At 40.4% G+C, this 16,548-nt stretch overlaps 1 protein-coding gene across 3 annotated transcripts; it reads right to left on the bottom strand.

The window, feature by feature from the left end:
- Nucleotides 1-2,775: 2,775 nt before the first annotated feature.
- On the bottom strand, nucleotides 2,776-16,548 carry trdn (triadin). 3 transcript variants are annotated; one of them, XM_068708872.1, is made up of 6 exons: nucleotides 16,158-16,548; nucleotides 10,972-11,171; nucleotides 5,531-5,560; nucleotides 5,359-5,406; nucleotides 4,872-5,039; nucleotides 2,776-3,244 (listed from the first exon to the last, which is right to left on the bottom strand). In XM_068708872.1, exons 2-6 carry the CDS (start codon nucleotides 11,156-11,158, stop codon nucleotides 3,222-3,224), a joined length of 456 nt encoding a protein of 151 aa, XP_068564973.1. In that variant the 5' UTR covers nucleotides 11,159-11,171; nucleotides 16,158-16,548; the 3' UTR covers nucleotides 2,776-3,221. The 3 variants fall into 3 exon arrangements, with proteins under 3 accessions (XP_068564973.1, XP_068564975.1, XP_068564974.1); XM_068708874.1 differs by having other exon boundaries at nucleotides 4,902-5,039; XM_068708873.1 differs by lacking the exon at nucleotides 5,531-5,560.

The following is a 16,548-nucleotide window of genomic DNA, read 5'->3' as shown; positions in this document are numbered from 1 at the left end:
CGACAGTTTGGACCTGGCATCCCAACCAGCCCTCCACAGCTGCTGCTGTCTAATCTTGTCAGCACGGGCGACGGGTTAAGAACTAAATCTGGCAACCCAGAAGAAGAAGAAGAAGAGGAGGAAGTATGCTGGATCATTAGTGCAGCTTCCTTCAGAGTTTTGTAACTTGTTCTTTGCTCTTCCCCTGTCAAGTATAATCTTGTCATACATACTTTTCCCTGACGGCATTTTATAGCAGGTATTAACACGTCACCCATTTTTCTACAGTTAATATAAAACACTTTTTTTTTGATTTTGTCAAATCCAAACTGACACTTGCAGTAAGAAAAAACACAAGAGCACCTGCCATTCCAGATAAAACCTCGTCTTACTAACTATTGCTGACAGCTTGCATGCTACACATATAGTTAAAATGGCTTTTAGTGGCAGTCTCATTAGCTTGCCTGATTTTGTAATCAGAATTCTGTTGGTTTTATACTTCAGATATCATGAATCAACTCATGTTGATGTGCGCTTGAGCATTCAAGGTTAAAATACTGTCATTCTACAACTCAGGGTTGGACAACTAAATGCAAGTCCCTGTGCGCTTCATTAGAAAAAACAAACTCATCTTTTCTGTGGTGGAGTACAGAGGATGAGTTGAGTATGGTCATAAAGCCCGAGGAAAGAAGCTGCTCTGTATTCTGATGGTACGACAGCGGACACATCTGTATCGCTTGCCAGACAGCAGCAGGCTGTTGTTGGGTTGGTTTTAGTCTTTGAATATCATTTGGGCTCTGCGCAGGCACCCCACCTCACTGATATCACTGATGCCCAGTAGATGGGTACCTGTGATGTTCTGTGCCACGCGCAAACCATCCCTACTTGTAATGTTCCCAGGATGCTTTCTAGTGTTCCTCTGTAGAAGCGTGTGAATGTACACAACTCTGATACTCAGCGACACGTAACTACTACTACGAAAAGGAACGACTCAATACTCAACGATCTGTTGAAAAAATGTTGTTAAAAGTTTTTGAAAGTGAAAATGAAGTTCCGAAACACTTTTTGGAGACAGGTGGTTTCGATTGGGTGCTAGCACAGTGATCTTTTATGTCTGCACCATCATAAAATGTTTAGCACGAACATGTTTCTTTGTGAATGTGTGAAACAGACAGATCGTCTCAGAGATGGAATTTGCATAAAAGACGTACAAGATTATGTGTCATACCTGGTGAAGATGTGTGAGTCACACGCACTTTTCCGTGAGTGTGTGTGTGTGTGTGTGTGTGTGTGTGTGCACACACATGTGTGCCATACCCCGACCTGGGTGGTTCAATGCTGTGTAATGCACCCACTGTAGCCTGAGGGGCCAGGGTTGCCAGGTTGTGTAAATAAATTAAAGCAACAAATTATGTTTAAAAGCTTCTCCCTCAGGCCAGAAAAAACTAAGATCCATTATTCATTGTTTTTACTGCTGGGAATCTAAAGGCAGGTGTGTGTGTGTGTGTGTGTGTGTGTGTGTGTGTGTGTGTGGGTGCCAGTATTTTCTGTCAATTATTCAAAGATTAACCGCCCTTATCCCATCACATTATCTCGTTGATGAAATTGAATACCATTTACATTTTGATATGAAAACCACAACAATGGATGCCGAACCGTAATCACAAAGGGAGAGATTGAGCTGACACAGCGCTTTTCTTTGTCATCAGCAATCACATTTCAGTAAACAGAGAAAGGCACAATGGTAAAAAGTTATGTTCGTTACAATCCATTCGAGCTGTAATCATGTTATGATTTCATTATGATTTCATTTCATTGTATTTCAATTGAACGTGAATGTATTTACATTTTGTTCATTTAAACATATGAACAGTCTATAAAAAGGAACAAACTACCGAAGTAGTAAAGTAGAACAGTGCTACTTACATATTAATACATCAAGTATAATGATCCAATGATATATTACACTGCATAGCGAATATTGTTACTTTATTATGAAACTACTGCACATCTGTACTTTTACCAAGATGTTTTCTTGTGATGCAGTACTTCCCCACTCTCATTATTTTAAGTCTTCATAGTATTCATGAGGTTGCAGCATATAAAGGTATTCCTATATCTTGGTGATCTCATGCTCAGGCTTGCAGCCCGTTTCTCTTATGTTCTCACCTCCTTTATTCAGTCCTGTTTTCTTTTAACTGCGGGTCACGCTGCCCTCTTTATTTCAAGAAGAGTTATGAATTTGCCGTTGCGTGTTTTCTCTCTGTCGCCCGCCATCATCTGCTTCTAACGTTCAAGCTCGGTATTGGAGTCACAAGCCCGATGCCCCCTGCAGGCGAGTTGATCCTTATCTCTTCCACGACTGCTTCCTCCTGGCACAACCGTTCGTCTTGCTCTTACTGTACCTCATCACTTACCTGGTGTCGACCCGGGGGGGGAATGTTCGTCATTGGTCATCTCCAATTCAGACCACCTCCTACGCAGACGGACGTACAGACTGGAGAGGAAGTGAAATGCTAAACGGTGTGTGTGCTTTATTTCTATCACAAAAACGGTCTTCGTGGAAAAGGCCCTCCTCAAGATAATATCATAGTAGTAGATAGATGCAGACAAATCTACAGTAACAATTGACGAATCCAAAATGAGGTCAGTGTAAAAAAGAGCATGGGGAGAATAAATATAGAATTAACAAAGGATTCTAAAAAATAAAATGAGCCCCTTAAAATAAAGAAAAGACTGAAATAAATCAAGCTTTACATTTCTATTCATGGTGAAAAAAAATAAAAGACACATATAAAGATTTCTATTTCTTTTTTATTGTCATGATTGTCTAACAACAGTCTTCACTTGTTTAATTACAGTTCTGACATTTTTCTTCTGATGATCTTTAACATTTTACGAGATGCAACCTGCAAAAAGTTATGAAGAACTCAGAGAATCTTTGTGATATGTCTATCATCACACTGTTTTTTAAAAGATGAGTACTTTTTAAAGAGCAAATCCAGAAAACAATGTGCAGAATACAGATATGGTTGAGACCATAATGGCGTTTTTGTTGCACTATTTCATGGTTTCTTAATTTTAAAATTCCAGTTAACACCAGACAGAAACAATAACCTGTACATGCTCCTCCTCCTCCCTGTTTCTTTACGTCCTCTCCTCCTCCTCTCCTCAGATCCCTTCTTCCTCTCTCCGGCTCGTCATACTTGTCCGTTCGTGTCCTCCCTCCACGCTCCTCCTGCTCAGAGCTCCTCAGAGTGGAAAGCTGAAGGCCAGAGGAGAAAATGAGGTGTTCATCGGCCCCAGTATACTTCATCAATCGCAGTTATTGCAGGTATAAATATTAGACCCCAAACTGCAGTTTCTTGGCTGATATTACCATACAAATGAATATTAAGCTACCGGCACAACATCATTATTTTTTCATCTGTCTTCCTGCTGTTGTTTTGGCCTTGAACCTCTTCCTTTGAAAATTAACTGCTCCTTATGTTTACAATACAATAACTCAGACTGAAATGTATTTCTGCCCCTCAATCTGAATAAGAGCATCTTTAAGCGTCACTGGAGTTGTCCCAATGTGTCTCCTCTCAAGACACATTTGTGGTTACTCAAATCAAAACCATTTTCCATTCGTCCACCAGATGGACTTTCCCTCATTTCCCCATCACTTGACTCCCACATCCATTAACACACCTGTTCATAAGCCGTATGAATATAAAAACAACCTGGCAGCTAGTTGGTAGGGGAGGGAGGATCAATCCAAGAACTATCGATACTACAGTACGTCTTGTTTAAAGATCGATTCTAGCATCAAGAGGATCGATTCACAAAAGAGAGCTCTCTTCCACACCCACTTGAAGACTAGAACTATCTGTGAGAATCAAGTTTCGTTGTACTCTTTGCTTCATGCTGTTTTCCTGTTGTGTGCATTCAAACCACATTTGCGTTACTCCCACTGACACATGATGTCTGAATGGAGGAGGAGCCTGTTTGGATCTATTTCACAGCTGTGAATGTTGGTTAACTGCTTTTATTTGCACAAAAATTACTTAGATATATATTTGCACTTTGTTAAATCCAAAGAACTATAATTTTCATCTTTGCACATTCAATTTACAATCATAAGAAAAGTGTCCTGTGTTTTAACATGCATGCGATTAAGTAATTAACATTGGAAGCAATATGAAAGTACATATAAGCCTGAGCCGCTTATAATTATAAAAAGTATTGGTATTGGCGATTCTGGCCCTGTATTGGAATCAAACGGAAACAAAACGTTCGCTGGATTCGTCAACCCTTCTACTTTCTTTGTTTCATTTTCAGATTGTCATCAAGACTGTGTTCGGTTTGCCTGTTCCCTGTTTACCACTTGGACTCACCGCCTGTAAGCTATTTACAATAAATCACTGGATTCATCTGCTGCGTTCTAATGTCTGCATTTGGCACCAGTCCCAGTTCCAACTGTGACAGAAGTATTGGTAAATAAAAAGCACTCCAGATCAAGTTTTCACTACAGTTAATTAGCGGTATTTGAAATGGCCTGCTGGTTCTGATAATTGAACAAAGAAGACGATGGGAAGTTTATTTTATGGCTGATTTATTTCCACAATTTAGCGGGTTAAAAGGGCGTCATATTCATTATAGCTCTGTTAGTCAGTGAGTGATTAAATTCTGACAGCTCCACCATTGCTATTATCTGCACAGCGTGGATTATCACACACTGAGCATATAGTTTGCTTTTCATTACATTTCCATGCTGATTAATAGTCATTCTATAACCAGAATGTTTCATTCATGATTCGGTGCATGTCAATCCTGAATAAGATGTCAGTCGTGATATTAGTTCTCTTTGTCAGTAAATGGTTACTCAGCATGAGGTGATGTTTTCTTACATGTGAGGGGTTCAGTTAGCTGGTGAATACCTTCCTCCTCCTCAGCATCAGGAGCTACCAAACTGGCTGCAAAAGTCCATACCATCTCCAACCAATCAGTGCTCTCCTGAGATGTGACATCAGCAGGGACCCCAGCGGGGCTTGATTTTATTGGACGAAGAAAACCACCTAAAGAGAATACAGTAAAACAATGTAAATCACAGAACAGTAGGATATTGTGAAATATTTCAGATATTTTAACGAGTAAAACTACAAAGTACAGCCACAAAAACTACCATATTGAAATCACTTCACACACGACACAATTTAACAGAAAAATGAACAAGATATAAAGATAGTGCAGTATTTAACAGAATGTATAAAATGCCTGTGTAGGTGTTCATACGCTACAGTTTGGTCACAGCAGGTCGCAGTGAGAGAAATATTGACTGACGCATATATTTAACTACTAAGGAGTGAATGATATGTATGGCGGCTCTCTGCTTGCCTCTTGCCTTCAAACCTCTCTTAGCGACGGCAGAGGGAGGAGGGAGACCTGAGGGGGAGGGACACGGCGTTAACAGAGACAGCGTGACGGCAAGCGAAGAGTATAGAGGTTGAAGAGAGAGCAATCGCTCTCCTCGTTTCTCAGTTTGTGCATCCTCGATTCCTTTCCTCACCTCCTGTCCTCGCGCTGTAGACCCTCCCTCCTAAAGATGCGAGCGGAGGAGGCAAGGAAGACACACAAGGAGAGAGAAGTCGAGGCATTAACAAAATGGGACGTCTGGACGCATTTTAAAGCAATGTCAATTATGACTTGTTGCACAGGAGCATCTTCTGTCCATTGTGTTGTTTTAGTCTACAGCTGTATTTCATCTTCTCTGTCAGATGAGCATAACAGTGTTAATGGCAACTTATATATTTACTTTTAATTCAATTTGCAACGTTTGTACATTCCAGATGTGTGTCACGCCTCTTTTAGACGTCACAAGTGCCGAAAAAGTCTTCTGCGAAGATACACCTGCCTCCCTCATAGCTTCCTCTCTCCTCTTGATGCATTTTAGTGACTTAGACATCCTTCAAAAGATCGATTTCCGGGTCAAAGTTAGAAGGACGGAGGAAACGAGGAGGCACAGAATGAGAAGAGCGGAAAGAAAAAGAATCAGAGAGCGAAAAAGACACCAAATGAGAGAATCCATAAAATCCATCAACAGCCGTCATCGAACCATTCACAGCCACATACAGCTCTAGAGATATTGTTTTACTGCTTTAATGGAAAAGAAAAAAAAACATCACACAAAACACACTTTTCATCTTACGGAACATGTTAGAACTTTGACGACATGCTGGATAAGACCACAGCAAGAAACGGCAACAACTCAACCAAGTTTTAAACATTCCCGACACACTTTTATCAGTATTTCCACTGTTGACTCTTTCTGCCCAAATATAGTACACCACCAAATAAAGTAGTCGCACGCTAACTATTATTTTTCACTCCAGGGGTCATCAATTGCAACAAATTCCTAACAAAGCAATCTTTGTAAAGGATTGCAACGACTGCCCTTATTTATGGTTAATAGATCACTTAATGCTTTATAGATCGGTAATGAGGCTGAGTTGAATGTATCCTCCTCTGCAGCTTTTTTTTTTTTAGCTCTTTAATAAATCAGACAAAGCGGTTGACAGCTGCAGAAAATCCAGAGCAAAATCCATTTATTAACAGCAGACTTTCTGCATAATCATAAAAATATTAACGTATGACATTACTAATGTTAACCAACTGTTGTTGGCTTATTAGACAGTGAGAAGCCTGTGGTGCTTATTGACGACTTATTAACACCATTAACATCTCCTAACAAAAGCAAAAACCAACTCAAGTGTAAAAAGTTTGATTAAATTCAGCCTTTTCCTTCCAGCTTTCTAAATGTGATACTTTAAAAATAACTAATGACACTTTATTTAAACTGCATTTCTTGTCATGGATAACGTTTGCTTTCACTGTATCACACATTTTCAACATAGGGAAAGAATTGGGGTTTGTGGAAAGGTTAAAAAAACACAGGACTCTCACCCAGGCGACCACTGTTCCTGTCTCCTGACTTTTGCCGCCTGAACACAACTATAGTCGTAGATTTGTGTCAGATTCGTAGTCATTTTAAGCCGAACCATGATGTTTTTCTTAAAAGAAAAAAAAACCCTGACCAAGTAGTTGTGTTGCCTAAACCTACCGAAGCAGTTTTGTGTTTTTTGTTTTGTTTCAATTTACACCGTTAACCACGAGTTTAAAACTGTGACGGCTATCTGGGAGGAAAATATGTTCCCCTTGAAATGTAAATGAGCATTTTAGTAATTTTGTAGGAGACGGGGTTGCTTTATTCACCACTGCTTTGCCCCAGCAGCAGCTCTCATTAATTGATCTCTCAAATATTTCCTCTCCCAGGTGGAAGAAGCTTTGTGCCTGTTTGTTGCTAAGTGTGGAGGAGTCGTATAATGCATCCTCATAAACAGCTGATTAATGCACTGACATTTCTTTGATTGGCACTCCAGACAGAAGCACCAGGAATAGAAGGCTAGCATTTCCCCCCCGCTAACTCTCCCGTCCTTTTATTGCCTTTACTTATTCATTCAGTCTCTCTCCTCCGTACGCCTCTCTGCCCTCTCTTTCTTTTTGTTCCTCTCTCTAACTCACTCCATGTCTCCGTTATTCTCTCTTCTTTTTTATAAATCTATTTTACTTTCATGTTCTCATTCTGTGACTCTTTTCTTCTGCCCGCTTCTCTCTACCTTTAGTTTTGTGGAGTTTAGCCACCACATCAAAATGATAAAGCACAAAGAAAAGAGATTAGAAATACAAATTGTGCCGCAAAGATAAAAAAAAAAATTAAAAATTAAAAAAAGAGACCCAGAGGACTCTGAAAAAACCTCTCAGAAGAGAAGAGAATAAAGTAGCTGGAAGAGCATCTGAGCTTGATAAAGAAAGCTAAATGATTCAGAGCTTTGTTTGTTTTCATTTATACTTCCTTCTTTCCTTCTTTGCATCCTCCTTTCTTTCTTTCTTTCTTTCTTTCTTTCTTTCTTTCTTTCTGTCACACTGACGTAGGAGAGTGTTTTGTGGATACCTCAAGGTTTTGCAGTGTAACACCCTCGTAATAAACGCTCGATGGTTGTAACATTTGCAACCGTCTCAATCTAAGTTCCCTTTTCAAGAGTAATCACATGCATTAAGAAGTTGCCTCTCTGTCAGATAAAGAACAGGGGTTTGATAAGATGACTGATGAATCTGTGCTGCAGCTTTGTCTCTCTCTCTCTGTGCTGTACTGGATTTTTCTATATAGTATGTCTAAGTGTGTGTTCCTGTCTCCCCATTTCTATATCTGTATAATTTTCTGCTGCTATTTTGTCTATTCTTTCTTTCTCTCTCTCTCTACACACACACACACACACACACACACACACACACACACACACACACACACACACACACACACACACACACATCCACGACTCTATCGCTGCTCTTTCACGACAGGGAGGATTGCATTTCTTCTTTATTGTCCAAGAATGTCTCCTTGCTGTTTCATTTACACACGCTGGCCTTTATTGAAATGTCATGATGGGAGAAAAGCTTTGTGATTAAAACTGCAGCCCAGCGTTTTGTCATTGTCAACTTGCAAATATTTACCTCAGAAAACGCTTTGCTTTCCAGGTGTATTTCCTCACTAACCTGAGAGAAACGTTTTCTTAAATTAGAGAAAAGATCCGTAATTTATATCGATGTCTATATGGGCAAAATTGCACGTATGATTTAATTCAAAATTCCCAACAGGCCGACAGATGTAATGCTATCATTAGACACAATAGTCGTAACCCAACACCTAAGTCTATTTTTAAGCCGGTGTATCACAAGGCTTCTTAGTCATTGATGACTGTTGGCAGGTCCAGAGGAAACACAGATATAGGCTACATGCAAAGTCACACAGGCACACAACTTGAATTGTCACACACCTAAAGACAGGTGCTGAGAATACCAACCGCCTCACGGCAGTTTGTGAAATAGTCAGGAAATTGGAATCTAGAAATACACAAATTTAGCTTTTTTTTCCCCGTGTTGCTAAGCATGAAAACAACGCCAATAGAAAGACGATTAGGATCCTTTTCCGTGATGTCTCATTGACGTTTATGAGAGATACATTAAAGATACAAAATGTATCTACAACTGGAGATAAGACATCATTTAACGTGATTGTCCCGTTAGCAACTGAGCTAACAAGCTTGTAAACTTCCATTTAGTGATGAGTAAAGGGACAATAAGTTAGATCATGTACATCCTGATAGTCTCCAACCTGTCGCAGGCAACACTCTAGTAAGCAGTGCAGTCAAACTGTTAGTGGTTTTGCTATTGTTGTTGTTGTTGTTGTTGTTGTTTTTACCAGAAGATAAACACACGGGGTCGTCACAGTATGATGTGTACTCTTTGGATGGGATGGCAGGTGATTGACAGCATGAGGATGGAGAAGAGGTGACGAGGTGGTTGTGGGGTGAAGGAGGGAGGAGAGTGAGGAGAGGAGTTAAAGATGAGTGTGTTGGATGTGCGAGGCAGGCCTATGTCCTCACGCTGGATAGTCCAAAAACATGGCGATGTGTGGTAGTGGTGGGAGTGATAAGGAGCAGATGTGAGTAGAACATCAGAGGGATTGATTTCCTGTTGTGTGGTTGTAAGATTGCAGGCAGTTTGACCTTTTGTGGGTCGGGTCCATTTAGATCGCTACGGTGCATACGAAAAGTCTTTTGGTACTTTTAAACTAAAATAAATGTGAATTTCTTATTGAAAACGTAATTCTCCATAAAGAATATGTTGAATGTTTTCCTGTGGACCGAATTGACTTTGTTTTGTGTACGAATGAAACAATGAGACATGACATGTCATTTTGGCTTTTGGCAGATTTTGCTACCTTCACACAAAGCTAAGCTAGATGTTTCCTCCTGTTTCCAGTCATCATGCTAAGCTAAGCTAGCCGACTTCTGGCTTACTGTACCTTCACGTTTAGTGGACAGATGTGAGAATGAATTCTGTGTTCAGTATTCCCTAAAGTGTAAAAATGTTTGTTTTACCTAAATGATCACTTCAACGTGACATTTTTTTGTTCAGTGTTTTGATTTCTGAGGTAGTTAACAACCCAGATTCTGTGTTTACCGAAACAAAGCAACGTGCTGAAGAGTGCGGCGCGGTCGTTCTCTGTTGATTTCTCCTGTTCTGCTACAATCAGACAGTTCTCATTATCTCCAAAATGTAAATTAAAGGGTGTGCGGAGCCTTGTAAGCCCGATCAAGGGTGCCAGTGAATAGGCTGAACTGAACATGTTTGAAGGAGATCTTGACTGCTGCACTGGTGCATTCTAAGGGAAATTAATTTTCCCTAATGACAATTAAGGTGTGATTGCAGAAAACGAAAGACGATCACTGGAGTTATCAAGTTCTGAGCTGGAGACGTTAGGATTAGAAATATTTGAGGGAGTAAAGCTGCCTCGGCAGGCAATGTATGGAAGCAACAGGAAGTTCCCTTTCATTCCACTCTACCAGTGTGTGACGTTTAAGTGAAAATGAGAAGGAGTGGATGGACCGCAGTATGTACACAGCTGTATTACTACACTGGTACATAGACCAGTCAACTGATGGGCTCATTGATGTTAGAGTCTAATGCGAGTGTGAGAAAATGCACTCCTCAGAGATGACACACATTTTCAAAACGTCTGCCAAGTGGAGCGAAACACTCAACACCATGTGTTACTTTAAACACAACCAGCGTTAAAGCAGCGCAGAAGTGCGTGTTCATCCGACTCAACACACGGCCGTTGAAAATGATGACCTTCTTGAGAGCGCCGTCCACTTTTGAAGTCTGCTTCAAAAATGCCCGAGAGGTTTGTCAAAAAATGACGATGAAATAATGGATGCTCAAATTATACGTGAAAAATGGGGATAAATGAGTTGAAGGGAAAATGTCATTACACGCACATTATAATCACATTATGATGGAATTATAATCATTGGTGAAAGGTAAAACGGATGGTTTTACTTATAATGCAAACACTCTATTAAAAGATTAAGGTGTAAATGTTACCTGTCAGAGTTTTATTGTCGAGTAGATCGAAGAGAACGATGGCGACTCCGAACCATGTGATGACCAGCGCCACAACCAGCAGCCAGGCCATCGGTGAACTAAAGGTCAAAATGACGTCGTCCAAAAATGTCCTCTGATTGGTCCGAGCTGGAGGGTCCGCACCCCCGCCGTTGTTTTGACTGCTCATTGTTGAAAAAGGGCTGAGGACAGAAAGAGACAGAGGGGGTTTGAAACAGTCGGACATGATGACTAAAAGAAAAGAACAAAATGAAGAGAGCAAAGAGGAGAATCATGTTTCCCACTGCTTTTCTTAACAATATCGCTTAGCTTGGTTGAGAGGATTGATTGAGGTGAGGCATGGACCTCGAGAAGTAAACAAAAGTGGGAAAAAGAAAAGTGTAGGTAGGCTCAGTTTCTGAAAGACCGAAAAAAATGATATACTTTGAAATAACAATTAAAAATGCCTGGAAACAAAATGAAACCACGAGCAAAAGAAAACGTCTGTGGTCTGCAAATAGAGTGGGATAACATAAAAAAAAACCTATGTGCTAATTAGCTAACACAGCTTAAAGTTAATTAGAGTAATGAGATTAGAATTATTTTGTAAGCTTGCCGTTATAAACATGTTTAAAATTGCAATTTAGTACCACACTGGAGAACCGGAGAGTGGCCACAAGCTCTGAATACAACACACAGAGGGAGAGCGACTCGATGCTCTGCTCAGATAGACATTAATCCACTATGTCTTTACACTGACAATGGCTGTTTGCTGCTATAATACTCTGAATATTGTAATTGAATTTGTAAGTAAGAGTCTGTACATTTGAAATCAGTTTATCAGAATATGCCCTTTTAGCTTTGATGAGTTTCTTGTCCCATATATATCCCACAGTGTAACCTTTTTTTCTTTTTTTTTTGCTGAGACAGTAGTTTTTTGATGTTCTCTAAAATTGCTGATCTCACCTCTAAAAATGTCAGTACAAACATCGATAGTAATTAGAGGGCAATGCAATTAGCATCTGATTTAGAAGATTAGGATTAGAAATAGACGTGCAGCAGCAAGCTGTCTGGCTTTGGTGGTATAGATGTGTGCTCGATGAGGACACATTGAAAGACGATTAGCATTGAAATAAAACACCTGTTGCCAAATTTCAAAATAAAATACAGAAACCTTGGGAGTAGTGGGGGGTGGAAAGTCTTTTCCTTGAATCCTTTGGTATCAAACACAGGATTGTAGCCCATGATGGTGTTGATACGCACATGTCCTGGTATTGATACCTGCATGCGTGCTTAACATGAGTAATAGCTACAGTATGTACAACAGGCAAGTCTGCTACATTCCATGATACCACTTCTTCTGATTAACGCCCACAGCAGCTGTTTATTCACACCGATGTTTTTCTTTGTGTGAGGATGAGAGTCATGAGGAGGAGAGAGAATAGACCGAGACTACGGGAGGTGTTGAGGAGATTAAATTCCATCACACTTTGAAAAATCCGATCCACCTGACAAATGACTTCTGTAAAGAAAGTTTTCATCATCGTATGGCAGCGGGACGCCACGACGCGATTACGTGCCCGCGTTAGGTTGTTTGTTGTTCATTATGCGGCATAATGCGATGAACTGAGATGATGTATTTTTCCTTCTGTTTCCCTGCCTGGCTCTCACACAGCTTGTGAGAGCCAGGCAGGTATAAAGGCAGGCATATCTGCAAGTATAAAGCGATAGCTACACACGTTGTGGAGATTTGAATTCAAATAGGGGAAGAAATATGCCCTTCTTCAAGGGTATTAATGAGGCCCTGAAGGGTGCAGATCCGCGTGAGTCCTGCATGCCATGCTGGTCCAGCTGAGGCATTTAACACAGATCGTTATGACAATCTCGTTGATAGAATTAGGTGGTGGTTTGGCGGTCTCGACTCTAATGGTTCTCATCTTCACCGTTAGTTAATAGAAGCTGAGTGTAGATTTGCGACAATGTCTCCCTCGCTCCTCATTATGTAATATATGTACCTCAAGGCTCAGTTCAGGCTTGTTCTCAATATGCAGCCTTCCACTTGAGTAAATTGCCCGTATCATCGCCTGAAATGTAGCCAGTGCACTCAAACCCAGACAGCGTGCTCGACTGCACAAGACTATTAAACAGTGAATGAAGCAACATGTATAGAGCTCGGTACAAAAAGCCGGAGCACCTTGGCATATCCAGATTAACCTGTTAGGGGTCCCAAGGGCAAAACATCGATGTCGGGCCCCGAGTAAACCCTCCATGAACCAACAACCCGCCTCCCGTACACGTATACCTCCAAGTTCCCATCAGTAGCAGAGCACGCGTTACACTATGGCAGCTATATTAAATGCCCTGAGACCAGTACTCCCGTGCTGGGCCAATGATGTTCAATGATTTACAGTAGTGGATATTCAGGAATGGATTATTCTTGTACTTTGACAAAACTTCACTGCTACAGCATTACTCCTGACTCCATTCAGTAATCACTCTATTCTTTATCCGATGACATTAATGATGAATTCAAGGGTTATTGCAGCAATTTAGTATTGTACTTTGTCAAAGTTAAGAGCTTGTGAGAGAATGGAGCAAGAATGATCAAAATGAATGCAGCAAGGGTCGAAATATCGAAACATTTATTCCTTTCAATCCTCAAAAAGAATCCTGAATCCTACATTTACCACAATGCAATTCTCTTTCTTTTCATTCCCTGAAGACCCTTACACTGTATTCCAAGCATACCTGTAACCAAAGCAGGTAGTATATTCAATTTGAAATAATCTATATATCTATCTATCTATCTATCTATCTATCTATCTATCTATCTGTCTGTCTGTCTGTCTGTCTGTCTGTCTGTCTGTCCAGGATGGTTGCATGATGCAATGTGTTTTGATTCAGCAGCTGGTCTCTGCTCGGTTGACCTATAACAATCCACAAAATCAATTTAACATAATTCAGCCCACGCACACTCAAATGTGCAATTGCGTGTGCGTGTGTGATTCAAGAAAGCTAACCATTGATCTGGTAAACAACAGCCGGCGCGTGTGTGTGTGTGTGTGTGTGTGTGTTATTTCAGAAGTCGAGCTAAGAGTGCCGGTCCATGAGTGATATAAAAGCTGACCATTGATCTTGTAAGGCCCTGGCGACGGACGTTCAGGCCAACACATTGATCCCTCGAGAAGAGAAAAAGCTGCACTGTGCAATCACCCACTTCCCCACTATTCTTCGAAGCGTCTAATCACAGAACAGTTCTCTTACATAGCCCGTGTGTTATAGTTTTCTGTCAACGTGTGAGTCACAGTCAAGCAAACATTTCTCCTTGTATGTGTGTGTCCTGATGACCCAGTCCACCTGTTGTCACCACAGAGTGCTGAGCTGATCTTCACACACAAGGACACCAACTGCTGCCGCCGCCTCCTCCGCACCAGAGGAATGCACAGGATTAGAACGGTGTGGGTGGAGGCGACTAACCGGTGTTTGAGGGCAAATGAAAGGCGCCAAAAGGCGGCATGGAGAGAGTGTGAGTAAGTGAATGCATCGCCTTGATCTGGGTAACTTAATGACAAATAGGCACGGTGCGGCTTATGAAGTAATCGTGTTATCAGTGGTAGAAAGTAAGTACATTTCAGTGCAGCAAGTATTGTGAGTAAATGCTACTTTATGCTTCTACTGCATTACATTTTACTGCTATGACTTTTTACTCCCACTGTGGTTACTGATTCATATTTCACATTTGAAACATATGATACGGTTATAGACTACGACACATTGTCATGTTTCGGATGTCTATAAATTGTCGAGTTTCCCCAAAAAACAGTTTCAAGGCCAAAAGAGGAAAACTGATCTGATATTTCATAATAATCAAAGATTAGAAAAAGCTCTAAAAAGTGAATATAAATGTTTGTAGCAGAACTTTGCTTTTTACTTCTTTCCGTTCCCATTAATCGCGTCAGGACCCTTTAGATTCATCTGGCGGCCCTGTAGAGGGGCCAGACCCCTAGGCTGGGAACCCGCTGGACTAAACTACAAACTGTATTAAAATGCAACAGTCACAGCTGAAAGAGTGATTTTACTTTTGATACTTTAAGTACATTCACGTAATGCAGTATTTTGTGAAATTGGTACTTTTAAGGATAGAAATACTTCTTTATTTCCCCGAGAGTACACAGCTAGAAGCATACTACGTTAGAGAATAAGAATAAGATGATAAAATAATTCATTTCTAGAAGAAAGACTTCACCATTTTATTGTTTTTAATGCTGCTTACATGCACAAATAAAAAAAAATGAAAGCAGGGATTTACATTCCTCTGGATTATACTTGTGCAATTGCGTTACGGCACAGTCAGAGGAGAAGAAAAGAGAGAAAGAAAAAGGTAAGTTGATCATTAGAAGATCACATCAAAGAGACTATTTTCTAATGCGGTTGTTACCATCCTCGAGGTCGGGACCCCCAAGGGATCCCCAGACACATCTGAGGGATCCCAAGAAGACATAAGGGGGGAAAAAGACATTTCTTTTCTCATTAAATCTAAATCTAAACTCTAAGCCTTTAAAATCACATCTACACTGAGGCCTTAATCTATGTTAAGGAGGAAGGAGTACTGTACACATGATTCATTCCACTGGCTTAACAGGTGAGGAGAATGAAGAGTGAACTGGGAGTTCTAGTCAAAAGTCTATGAGCAAAATGTTGCTTTTTCAAAACATTTTGTATCGACAGTGTGCAGGACGTATTAACTGGTCAATTGAATCATTTTTGACATGTTCATCATATATTTAATGTAAGAAATGCACTATTATATCTGCAAGTGGCAACAGAGCAACAGGCTACAGTCTCTTAGTCATGAAGGAAACAATGTGATTTTAAAGTTTATTTCCCTTTACAAAGTTATAAAAAACACAATATGAAGATAACTGAACGTGACTTAAGTTAATGTGTAACAGCACAAATAATAGCAGGAGCAAATATTCATATTGCAGCTCACAGATTATAACACCAATGGTCATTAGCGCATGCTTTTTAAAGTTTGGGAGTATGCTCTTAGTAGCAGCTAACTTTTAATAGATATTGTAAATGGCAATAAGAAAGAATAATTGTGTGCAGACCGCCAGCATTCAGTGCCGTCAGTATCAGATCATTATTATAAAGTTCAGCCAGAGCGACATGGATTTTTACAGTACCTTGGGCTTTGAGTTTGCCGGATGTTCAGTGATAACCTTCAGTCCTTCAAAGGCTCTGGGAAATGCACCGTCACCATGGAAACGCGCATGCAACTCCTTCGTTAAATCCTCTTTGGCCCCGGCTGATTGTGAGGAAAAAGACGACGGAGGCGACGCGCAAAGCGCACACAGCAATTGTAATAAAGCTGGAGCACAGCGAGTTCTAAAAATACACTAAAACCTTCCCCATGGGAGAAAATGTAAGGAAGTCCAGTAAAGAGCTCTTTGGAATGTTCTATTGTTATTGTTAATAATTAAAGTCTTGAAAATTTATCCAGGAAATTCTTGAGTGAAAGTTTCAGATGATTGGGTTTCTAGCTGGTTTAGCTGCTGGAGAGAGTGAGACAGAGAG

Source organism: Cebidichthys violaceus, unplaced genomic scaffold (genome assembly GCF_023349555.1).
Source record: "Cebidichthys violaceus isolate CVI_PGR_0920_01 unplaced genomic scaffold, fCebVio1.0.p SCAF_14, whole genome shotgun sequence".
Lineage (NCBI taxonomy): Eukaryota > Metazoa > Chordata > Actinopteri > Perciformes > Stichaeidae > Cebidichthys > Cebidichthys violaceus.
The sequence above is the reverse complement of the archived record's forward strand: the minus strand, read 5'-3'. Positions and strand labels throughout refer to the sequence as shown.